A 12,322-nucleotide genomic window follows, 5' to 3' on the forward strand; every position below is an offset into this window, starting at 1 on the left:
CTTGTTGGGGCATGCAGGCTTCAGAGCACATGGGCTTTGTAGTTGGGACACACACTTTGCTGCCCCGTGGCATGTGGGATCTTAATTCCAGGACCAAAGATCCATCCTGTGTCCCCTGAGTTGACAGGTGGATTCTTTACTACTGGAAGTCCCCTGTCGCGCTCTACTTCTATGCTAGTCTGAATTGGTGCCATTTGCTCACTTTGACTTCAGATGAGCTTCTTAACCTTTCTGAGCCTTAATTTTCCATTTGCAAAGGGAGTAAAGCAATAAAATTGATAGAACTCTATACCCTAGCTAAGATGTATAAATTCCTGTCACAGAAGCATTAAACAACTAGACTTCACATGGGCTCTTTATCCAGTATTATTTTTTGATTTTCTGCAGGCATTAGTTGAATTAGTACTCGCACAGATGCTAGACTTGGCTCATTTTAGGGTGACTACAGTTTGGGTAAAGTGGAAAGTTGGACAGTTCTGGAAAAGGTCTACAGGAGTGATGGGAAAATCTCTCCCTGATGCTCTGATTTTGGTCATGCAAAAGTGCAAAAATTTCTCATTCACCCTCCCACCCCCACTCTTCTCCTACCCTCACAAACGCTTTCTAAAAATCACTTTGAGAACAGGAGGCTGTGTTTAATTTTGCACAAACTTGAAGCTGTTGCTGGAGGGAGCAGGGCTCTGGGGTTGGGTCACTTTGGTAACACTTCCCACATGACTTTATCAATGGGTGGGCCACGAAAACTTATCCCATGTTTTTTTACACCCCACCCCCAAACCGCCCAACCTGCCCAAGTGTTAGTTTTTCAAAGCCCAAGAACTTTCAAAGGCTGAACCCAACACAGGGGCTTTTCTTCATGCTTTGATTTTCTGCCCATTAAGTGTTTGTCAGTGAGTTCGTATTTCGCCTCCCCTGCAGCCTACACATCCCAAGAGGTCCCTGGAGGTTTAGGAAGTTAATTGATCCTTGATTAAAAGAAGGAGAAATGCTTGAGTCCAAGGTCTTAGAATCACCAGATGGGGGATGTGCGTGCGTGTGTGTGTGTGTGTGTGTGTGTGTGTATTCACTTACATTTTCATTCTGCTTTGCAAAAAGCTTATAACGTACCTTTCAGTATAGATAAATTTAATTCCAGGATATTGGCCTCAGAGTTTTAATAATATTAGATACTAACGTGTGTAGTACACGGTGAATGTTCAGGGAACAGGAGCCAGTGCTGTTGCCTTGACTGTTCCAAACAAAAAACTTTCTTCAAAGACCATGAGATTTGCTGAGCTTCAATTAATGCATTAATGCTCATAGCTGCTTCCTTCCCTCTATTTTAAGTGACTCATTTACTTTAGAATGTGCCCAGGAGTCAGAGCATTTGAACCCGTCTACCTCCACGGCTTTTCTGATCCAGTGACTCTGGTAAGTCACTTTAATCCCTTTGAACCTTAGGGTGACTTAATGTGTTAGCTTTTATGACTGCTTCTCCTATTGGCCTTTGGGCCACTGGAAGGCTGGGACTCCAACTCAGTAGTTCCATCAGTACTGAGAACTGAGAAAAGGCAGCAGGTTTGTCTGCCTTGCTGGTTTATGTGGGGATCCTCTGCACCTCGTGTATTTCTCCCAACCCTGTAGCCAGATTTAAAGTTGTATTTTCATCATAGCAGTGACCCTCATTTTGTTGATAGCCTATTGCAGTCCTTGTGCTCTCTGCTCGGTTGCTTAGTTGTATCTGACTCTTTGTGACCCCATGGATTGTAGCCCTCCCAGACTCCTCTGTCCATGGGATTTTCCAGGCAAGAATTCTGGCACTGTTTACCATTTCCTCCTCCAGAGGATTTTTCCTGACCCAGGGACGGAGCCTGTGTCTCTTGAGTCTCCTGCATTGGTAGACAGATTCTTTACCACTAGTGCCACCTAGGAAGCCCTATTGCAATCCCTAAGCTACACTGTTTTTATGAGTGTATTTAGGACCCCAGGGAGAAGGAAATAGCAACCCACTCCAGTATTCTTGCCTAGAAAACTCTGTGGACAGAGGAGCCTGGTGGGCTGCTGTCCTTGGGGTCGCACAGAGTCGGACATGACTGAAGTGAGTTGGCGTGTATTCCTGCATTAGGACCCCAGAAACCTACTCACATAAGTGTCAAACTAAACCTCCCCTCTGGACCATCTTTAGTGTCCCCTGTAGCGTGCTCTTTTGTGTGTTCATTGTACTTTCTACATCTGTCAGTCCTCACACTGTAAAAATATTTTAGTGCACTTGTTTTCATGACTTTTTTTACAACACCATGAGCTTCTTGAGGCCAGGTACTTTGATGTACTCTCACCTCAATTTCCAGTACCTATCACTAGGAATTTTCTTGGAATGAAACAGCCAGGAAATATAGTGATTGGTAATAAAGATAATGCCAACATTGGAAATGGACAGCCTGCTTTGGATTAGAATGGCCTCATCTCTGTGTCCTGGAGAGGCAAGGCATCATGTCACTTGAGGACTGGCTGCCCCATTGAGGGAGACATATTTACGCTTTTCCCATCAACTGAAGGGAATCTGAGGTTATTCTTTTCCTGGAGCCAAGTCAAGACTCGACTGGCATCACCCCCAATCATGCCACAAGTCTGTAGGGGAGACAGAAAAGGCCATTGGGTTTTCTCAATGCTGTCTCCATGCCTTTCAAGAAAATAAAACGAACCATATTCAGATCCAACTTCTTGTCTGCTTGTGGTCATCATCCATATTATTGGAACCGGAAACCCTCCCCAAGCCTTGGACAGGAAGGAAGGAAGAGGGTTTGGATGGCTCCCAGGGTGAGTGCAGAACTGACCAGACAGATCTTCTTTCCTAACCTTCTCTGTGGGACTTTCCCTTCCTTCTTCCTTACAGCATTTTTGAGTGTCCACGTGTGCACCGGACTCTCTGCTGACCCTTCCCCATGCTCTTGCCTGGTTTCTTCCAACTAAAACAACTGCCTGTACTGATTTCATTCCATGATCTGTGTCTTCCCCTACTAGACGATAAGCTTCCTGAGGGCAGGACTTATGTCATCTCTGTACTCCTTGTACTTCGTAGGCATATTTGAGACTCAATAAATACTTGTTGAATGAGTGAGTGAATGCATTAATGTATTATACCATCCCATCAATCTCAAAGCAAGTCTTCATCTTCCCATTGAGCAGATGAGAAGAGGGTCATGAGATGGGAAGTAACTTGCTCAAGTAGTGGTGCGCAGAGTTGAAATCATTAACCGAGTTCGGTCTGACTCCACAGCTCTTTTATATGTGTTTTATTGTCCTTAGAAACATATGTTTTACAGGCCTATCATGTGAACATTATTAAAAATAGAAGCTGGAGGCCTAAGAGTGGAGCACAAATGTAAGGAACTGGGGGTCTGTTCCCTTCCTGAGTTTATTAGCAACGCTTTGGCTCCTCGGCACCACAGAGGCTGTGGCCAGGCTCAGATGCGAAGCTAACAGTGTTGATCACGATGTGTGGAACTTTAAAAGCGGACTATTAATATCATACTGCTGGCTTTGCAGCTCCTTTTCATAGCCAACTTGGCCACATTTCAAAGTGTTCAGGCAGTGGAATGAAGATGGCTCAGGCCCACAGGATATCTTCTCTCTCCTAGCCCCCAACCCAAGAGGATCAGCTAACTGCACTTGCCACCACTAAGCCAGAACATGCATTCACTGTCTCCCCTTCCTCCTCCTTTTCTCCATCCTCGCAGAGACAGAATTTCAAGAGCTGTTGGTGATTGCCTTCCAGGGCCCCTCTGTGTTTACTTTCTGAAGGTCAGGCACAATGCTGTGGTGTGTGGCTGGGCTTTCTTTTCAAAGCACCAGTATGAATTTGGTAAAGTAAATTGTTGTTCTAGCAGGAAGCAGTTAGGGGTCACAAAATAAATAGCTGTAGAATTCAAATAAATCCGAAGAATAAAACCAAATAAATCCATGTGTGTATGCATAGTGATACATAAATACACTTTTTAGAAAGTGAGCATTTTTATCACTGCTGGCCTGGACCAGAGTCATTGAAAAACTGTGGTACTTTTTTTTTTTAAAGGCAGTCTAGGCCTTTGAGCAACATGACGTGAGCTTAATTCTTTTGGAAAAACATGAAAGTGGAATCTTATCTTTTAAATGGCTGCTTATCGTATTTTTTTCCCCCACTAATGAAATTCCTATATGGATGAAACCAATTTGTAAAGTTAAATTGGGGATTTAGGCACTTTGGAGGTGGACGAAGAGACGCTGAGTGAGCTAAACAGTCATTCTGAGCCTCTCTTTTCTCTACTGGGAGATGAGTGATAGTAATGCTTATGTGATTTTTAAATGACCACTCAGGGTTGTTGGAGGGTTCAATGCAAAAATGGATGCAAAGTGTCTTATACATTGTTGGCGCACATCAGCAGTGACTGTTATCATTGACCAGATGTTTTTCATGGTCTTCCTTAATCTAGACATGCATTGGCTCACTTTTCACTTTTTTTTAACCTTTTCCTCATCTTGGTGAGGTGGCAGTGGTGATTGGTGTTGAACTTGGAGCTGGGGGAGGAAGTGTCTTTCCAGCTTAAGAGGAGAGCATGAACTAAGACAGAGGTCCCGTGTCCCGTTTTGCTGGAGTGTGTATCAAGGAGGTTCGGGTTGTGGGGACTCCGGAGGTTGGACTTAGGGACGTCATCTTGTCCTCTGTGGTGGGGAACCATTGACAAACCTTGAGCATGGCCGTGACATGCTCGTGCTCAGGAAGTAAACGGGTGGGTGTGTGTAAGAGGCACAGAAGGCCAGGAGACCAATCTGGAGGCTGCTGCCTGGTCCAAGCAAGAGAGACTGTGGGCCTTCACTTTTTGCTTCAGGCTTATAAGGGCCTTTCCTGGCAGGTGATGAAATCTGTTTTCCATGACCTTTAAGAAAATGGCATCTGAACTGGACGCTGATAAACTAGCAGCAGCTGCGAGAGTGCCTTGCGGTGCTCCTGATGCCCTTGGGCTCTGCTCCAGGTCTGCAGGCAGCAGGGCCCAGCTCAGCTCTCCTCAGTCTTGTCAATGACTTGTTGAACAGTGAAAGAAAAGAATTGGAAATGCCGTTCACTGAGCAGCTTCTGTGTGCCAGCACTCTGCTGGGAGTTTTGAATGCTTTGATCCCTTTAGGCATCAGTACAACTAATTTGTGAGGGAACTGAGGCTCAGGAAGATGGAGAAAGAAGCAGAAGTCTCATTGCTAGGAAGTGGTGGATCTGGGGGTTCAAATTTAGGTTATCTTACTCCAGGGTCTTCAGAATTCCATGCCTGAGTGCCTTGAGGTGAGCTTTTCGAAGGGGAAATGGTTGGCTTAAGAGAGAAAGGCACTTGGAGGCATCATGAGACATCATTAGATTTGGAACTTTGTTAGTGATAATTATAAATTGTGCTGTGTCTTTAGCAGGATGACGTAAAGTAGTGGAAAAGCTCCTGCCCTGGTGCTTGCACTGTCTCCCTCTGTGCTCTTGGTCAAGACAAGAGGATCATTCTACACCTTCTTAGTCATGAGTAAAGGCAGGAAGGGGGTGCACATAGAGAAGGTTTTGTTGTTGTATAGTCACTTAGTCAGTGTTGTCCGACTCTTTTGCGACCCATGGACTGTAGCCCGCCAGGCTTCTCTGTCTATGGGATTTCCTAGGCAAGAATCCTGGAGTGAGCTGCCATTTCCTTCTTCGGGAGATTGTCCCAACCCAGGGATGGAACCCTGTCTCTCCTGCATTATAGTCGGATTCTTTACCACTGAGCCACCTGGGAAGCCCCAGAGAAGGCTGTTCAGTTCAGTTCAGTTCAGTCGCTCAGTCATGTCTGACTCTCTGCGACCCCATGAATGGCAGCACGCCAGGCCTCCCTGTCCATCACAAACTCCTGGAGTCTACTCAGACTCATGCCCATCAAGTCAGTGATGCCATCCAGCCATCTCATCCTCTGTCGTCCCCTTCCCCTCCTGCCCCCAATTCCTTCCAGGATCAAGGTCTTTTCCAATGAGTCAACTCTTTGCATGAGGTGGCCAAAGTATTGGAGTTTCAGCTTCAGCATCAGTCCTTCCAATGAACACCCAGGACTGATCTCCTTTAGGATGGACTGGTTGTATCTCTTTGCAGTCCAAGGGACTCTCAAGAGTCTTCTCCAACACCATAGTTCAAAAGCATCAATTTTTCGGTGCTCAGCTTTCTTCACAGTCCAACTCTCACATCCATACATGACCACTGGAAAAACCATAGCCTTTGACTAGACAGACCTTTGTTGGCAAAGTAATGTCTCTGCTTTTAAATATGCTATCTAGGTTGGTCATAACTTTCCTTCCAAGGAGTAAGCAAGCGTCTTTTAATTTCATGGCTGCAGTCACCATCTGCAGTGATTTTGGAGCCCCCCAAAATAAAATCTGACACTGTTTCCACTGTCTCCCATGAGGTAATGGGACCAGATGCCATGATCTTAGTTTTCTGAATGTTGAGTTTGAAGCCAACTTTTTCACTCTTCTCTTTCACTTTCATCAAGAGGCTTTTTAGTTCCTCTTCACTTTCTGCCATAAGGGTGGTGTCATCGGCATATCTGAGGTTATTGATATTTCTCCTGGCAATCTTGATTCCAGCTTGTGCTTCTTCCAGCCCAGCATTTCTCATGATGTACTCTGTATATAAGTTAAATATGCAGGGTGACACTATGCAGCCTTGACGTACTCCTTTTCCTATTTGGAACTAGTCTGTTGTTCCATGTCCAGTTCTAACTGTTGCTTCCTGACCTGCATACAGGTTTCTCAAGAGGCTGGTCAGGTGGTCTGGTATTCCCATCTCTTTCAGAATTTTCCACAGTTTATTGTCATCCACACAGTTGAAGGCTTTGGTGTAGTCAATAAAGCAGAAATAGATGTTTTTCTGGAACTCTCTAGCTTTTTTGATGATCCAGCAGATATTGGCAATTGAACTCTGGTTCCTCTGCCTTTTCTAAAACCAGCTTGAACATCTGGAAGTTCTTGGTTCACGTATTGCTGGAGCCTGGCTTGGAGAATTTTGAGCATTACTTTACTAGCGTGTGAGATGAGTGCAAATGTGCGGTAGTTTGAGCAATCTTTGGGATTGCCTTTCTTTGGGACTGGAATGAAAACTGACCTTTTCCAGTCCTGTGGCCACTGCTGAGTTTTCTAAATTTGCTGGCATATTGAGTGTGGCACTTTCACAGCATCATCTTTCAGGATTTGAAATAGCTCAACTGGAATTCCATCACATCCACTAGCTTTGTTCGTAGTGATACAGAAGGCTGTAGGTCACTACAAAGGCAAGGAATTGACATCACTATCGATGCTGTTATCTGGGGTGGTGTTTGCTGTAGGGCCTTCTTCTTTGACCTCTGCACTGATGTTTTCCCTCTGTCTTGTTTTCTCCCCTGTATATGGTGATGATGGTTCCATCTTGACCAGCGGGCCTACCTTTCATCATCATCGAGACAAGCACCATCAAGCCTTACCAACGGGGGTTTTACTGCAATGATGAGAGCATCAAGTATCCGCTGAAAACCGGGGAGACAATCAACGACGCTGTGCTCTGCGCTGTGGGGATTGTTATTGCCATCCTCGCGGTAAGCGCCCAGACTGTGGTGGGCAACCTATCTGACTCCCTGGTAGCATGTCAGGGTCTAAATGATATAGCAGAGGCTTAGAAGATTAAGTAGAATTTCACTTGATTAACACTATTTCATGCAGTTAATACTATTACTAAAAGTATTGGGTTGGCCAAAAAGTTCGTTTGGGATTTTCAAAACCCAAATGAGATTTTTGTCCAACTCAATATTTTAAAATAAAAAAAAATATATACACTGTAAGTATTATAAAAGTATGCTAAGCAACCTTCTAAAATACTTTGCATACATTATCTCTACAATAGTCAAAGTGTAGATATTGTCCTTATCTTTCTTCTACAAATTAAGAAATGGAGGTTCGCAGAGTAAAAATAATTTTCCCAAGGTCACTTGGTTCATGAGTGATAGAGTTGGGGTTTAAACCTAGTTGTCTTCCTTACCTCAGGCTTCCCAGGTGGTGCAAGTGGCAAAGAACCCGGCTGCCAATGCAGGAGATGTAAGTGATGTGGGTTTGATCCCTGGGTCAGGAAGATCCTTTGGAGGAGGTCACAACAACCCACTTCAGTATTCTTGCCTGGAGAATCTCATGGACCAAGAAGCCTGGCAAGGCTGCAGTCCGTGAGCTCACAAAGAGTTGGACACAACTGAGTGAGCACACATGCATGTCCCTTACCCCAGAGTCTGAGCTCTGAGCCACCATGCTATAAATCTGAGCCCCAGAGGACAGGAGAAATGCCTTACTGAATATCTTGGGCATTTTCTATATTTTTTCCACACTATTGTGCTGCTGCTCTGACAGTGATAATGCCGCTGGCATGATCTGGCATAGTGTTTAATTCTCTTACCTGGTAAATGAGACTTGCAGTCCAAAGACCTAGGTTCTAGACCTTGCCCTCCACTGCCAAGCTGTATATCATTAAAACCAAGGGTGACCATCTTGCTTCAAAGCTTTGCAGTGAGGAGTAAAAGAGATCATGAATATTGAAGTACTTGGTAAACTCTTAGTTGCTGACCCGTCGCTCATATGGTCGCTCATACCCGGAGGTAAAGTCTAGACTTATATCCAGATCTTCCCTTAGAGGATGAAGCCCTCAATGCAGGTGCAAAAATGTGCTACCAGCTTGACAAGGTCCAGAATTATTTTGAGCAGTGGCAGCCACATGGGAATTGGGGTATTGTCTATCTGGGCTGTGCTTAGATCACAGCCTTGTTTTAGATGTGTCCATTTAGAGCAGGGGAGAGGAAGAGTGAGGGAATCCAGTCTTATAATTTGTAGTTCATACATTTTCACAGCCATCCATTCCACATATCCGCTATTTTCAGTTTTTTCTTTGTCCTTGAACTCCAGCAACATGGGCAAAGGGCTAGGCATCACGTCCACCAAGATCAAAAATTCTCTCTTCTAGATTCTAAGTCGTCTTTGTGTTAATCCAAACATGGAAGCTTATCTTTGGCCTGTATTAGCAAGCCAAGAAGGGAGAAACTTAATGGACTTCTCCAGGCCAGAATACCGGAGTGGGTAGCCTTTCCCTTCTCCAGGGGATCTTCCCAACCCAGGTCTCTTGCCTTGCAGGTGGATTCTTTACCAGCTGAGTCACCAGGGAAACCCGAGAATATTGGAGTGGGTAGCCCATCCCTTCTCCAGCAGATCTTCCTGACCCAGGAATTGAGCTGGGGTCTCCTACATTGCAGGTGGATTCTTCACCCTCTGAGCCACCAGGGAAGCCCTGTGTATAAAATAAGAACACTGTGTATAAAATAGGGGCTTAGTATTCCCATCACTCAAATGGAAAATCTGAAGCTCGGAGGGGTTCAGTGATATGCTTAAAGTCAAAAGCAAGTAAAAATTGGGGTTCAAGTCTAAACCTGGTTATTCCAAAGCCCTCTGTCCGTGTTGCTGACTTGATTGTGGACAGGAGGTTGGCTGTCCTATTCAAGTGCTCAGTGGGATAGGCGGTTAGCTACTCTTGCCTTCTCTGCATCAAATATAAACAGCTGATGGTCCACAGAGTGCACTGCATGAAGTTTTTCTTTTGACTTCCCCACTCTGGGGGTGGGTTATAAACTTTGAGACCCCTCTTTGTTTTTTAATAACATCGTAAACCAGGCACACAATCAACAGTTTGACATTGGGGAGGGGGCAGGGAGGCAAGTAGAATTCTTTCCAACCTTTAAAAGAAAAACAGTCCATTTGGCAACTGTAGTAAAGGTGGACTAAGGATCTTTGTGTTCAGAAGCTGAGAAATACAAAATCTAATTTTACTCTTTGCTCCAAAGTTACATTTGGGGTTGAGTTCTTTAGGAAGAATGGCTTTGCCTGGAAAAAAGCGTTTGTAATGGAAGGTGAATACTTAACATGGTATCTGCTGCTCAGGTTTGAGCAGGTGTTTTTGACACTTGGAAGCTCAGTTAAATTGAATTCTTTTAGAAGCTGGCTCTAACTTGGGAGCTGTTGAGATAAGAATACCGCATGGACAGGGATGTTCAGACAGATGTGGCCTCTGCTCTCTTTACGTGCAGTTATTAGCAGCCTGCCTACTGGGCTGCTCCTGGGCACAGTGCTGGGGAGAGAGGCCTGGGGCCCCCTAGATTATGTGAATCAGGTAAATCCCTGGGCTTCCCTGCTGGCTCAGTCAGTAAAGAATCTGCCTGCAATGCAGGAGACCCTGGTTCCATCCCTGAGTCAGGAAGATTCCCCGGAGAAGAAAATGACTACCCACTCCAGTATTCTTGCTTGAGAAATTCCCATGGACAGAGAAGCCTGGTGGACGCCATACAGTCCATGGGGTCACAAGAGTCGGACGTGATTTAGCAACTAAACTTCTACCACCTGGGTTTTCTAGACCTCATTTTCCTCATCTGTAAAATGAGAGTACTGTTTGATTTCACACCTGGCGGGGGCACATCCTTGGCTGCAGTGGACTAGGAGGACACAGGGTGCTCATGTCACTTCTCCTGGGTCCTTGCTTCTTCCTTCCTCACTAAGAAAAGCCTGCTTCGAAGAACTTAGTTGTGGCTGGCCTCTCTCCTCATGTCATATGGAAGTTTTAATTAAAATGCTCCCTGACCTCCCAGGTTCCCTTGAAAGAGTCAGGCGCTGTGCCTTGGTTATGGGATGGGATGTGATGGGATGGGCAACAAGGACGTTTCCCCCACCCACACAGTGCCAGCAGACTAGGTCTGGATGGTGCTTCCCTTTGCTTCTGAGAAAGCCGTCCTTTGTCAGATGCTACTGTTGCGTCATGGAAACCTGGGGCCGTCTTCAAGCCTTTTGCACCCTCCCAACACACACACACACACACACACGAGTTTTCCGATGTCTCAGTTTCACATGGGGTTAAAAGTGTGGGCTCTGGTTCACCCCCAAGCTCCTCTGCTCTAGAACGTGTAGAAAATTAGTGAGCCTCCTTGCTCTCATCTATGAAGTGGAGATACTACGTCTACTTATGAAGGTCTTCAGAAATAAATGAGCTAATGTGTGGAAAGTAAATCAGTGCCTGACACAGGCAGTATCTTCAGCAAATGTTCACTGTTCTTATTGTGAGTAAACAGCATCAAAAAATGATGAAGTGAAAAAAATGGTGATGAAGTGACTTAGTCAAGACCTTTTACCTGGCAGAAGTAGAATTAGGAAAGGCCCTCCAGCCTTTGGACTCATCACATCTCCCGCTCTTCCCTTGTAGTTTATTCATGAGAACTCAGGTCTCTTGACTCTCGTGCCAATACTCTTTGCAAGAAAACTTTAGCCTCCTGATCCAGATGCCCCTGCATTTCAGCTGGAGGCTTATGTGAGATGTGGGCTCCTAATGAGGTATGCTCACCTACTTACCTGTCATTAATGACCAGAGTAATCATGAACAAGAGGAAAAGCAAAGACCTCGGAGGAAAAGTGAATAATTCCCATTAATACATATGATCAATTCTGGAAAAGCTATACAACTTGAATTCAACAACAACAACCCTCTCTCCCGTTGTGACTGGCCAGAGAGCCTTGCTGGCTCCATGCAGAATCTGCTTCTGATCAGAGGGCGTGAATGACAGTCAGGGAGGGTGAAGGGGGACCCGGAGCTGGAAATCTAATCAGCCTGCTACTTGCTGCCCTGGCCTCCTCCCGCCAAATGTCAGGTTTGTTTAAAACAACAAGAGAAGCCTTGACTGATCTGGGTGCCCCTGCTCCAGTCTGAATAGTCCCCACAACAAAGGCATGGCACACCAGTGGGGTTTCAAGATGCAAATTTCAGAAGTTATAGAGAAAGCAGACACCTTTTTATGGCAGGAGATGTGGAAAAATCAGGTCATTTTGACCTCTTTTTCAGATGTAGCTTAGATTTTGAAATTATAGCATAATAGGAATTCCTTCCAAATCCACAAGGCAATGGTTCCTATCCCTGCCTCCAAAGGGTTTAATGACTCTAGCAGCAGTTAGATTAGGAGCAAAAACAGTAAATATCATCTTTTATCTAGCCTTCTCTCCAATTGCCTTACACCATGCTGTGCAGAGAATTATGCGCAAAGATTTTAATATGGAAAAAATGCTTAGTATTCCTTTTAAATAAACATGGGCTCAAGTGCTTGCTTTGGTCAGACCCTGAAAGGGGTTTAATAAAGATTCTTAATATCTAGGAGATGAAGTATGATGAATCATGAGTGAATCCACTTCTCCCTCTGGCCATAAAAATGCTCCTTTTCCTCACATCCCATCCATTTTGAATCTCTGCTATGACATTCCTAACTAGAGA

The 12,322-nt window shown here is 44.9% G+C and overlaps 1 protein-coding gene across 1 annotated transcript in view; it reads left to right on the top strand.

Moving 5' to 3' along the window:
• PLPP3 (phospholipid phosphatase 3) overlaps nucleotides 1–12,322 on the top strand; it is a 90,401-nt gene that overhangs the window by 38,909 nt on the left and 39,170 nt on the right. Inside the window, exon 2 of the mRNA XM_061121789.1 lies at nucleotides 7,426–7,583. Coding sequence (XP_060977772.1) covers nucleotides 7,426–7,583 — 158 coding nt within the window. The remainder of the gene's footprint in view (nucleotides 1–7,425; nucleotides 7,584–12,322) is intronic.

Source organism: Dama dama, chromosome 20, assembly GCF_033118175.1.
Source record: "Dama dama isolate Ldn47 chromosome 20, ASM3311817v1, whole genome shotgun sequence".
Classification (NCBI taxonomy): Eukaryota; Metazoa; Chordata; class Mammalia; order Artiodactyla; family Cervidae; genus Dama; species Dama dama.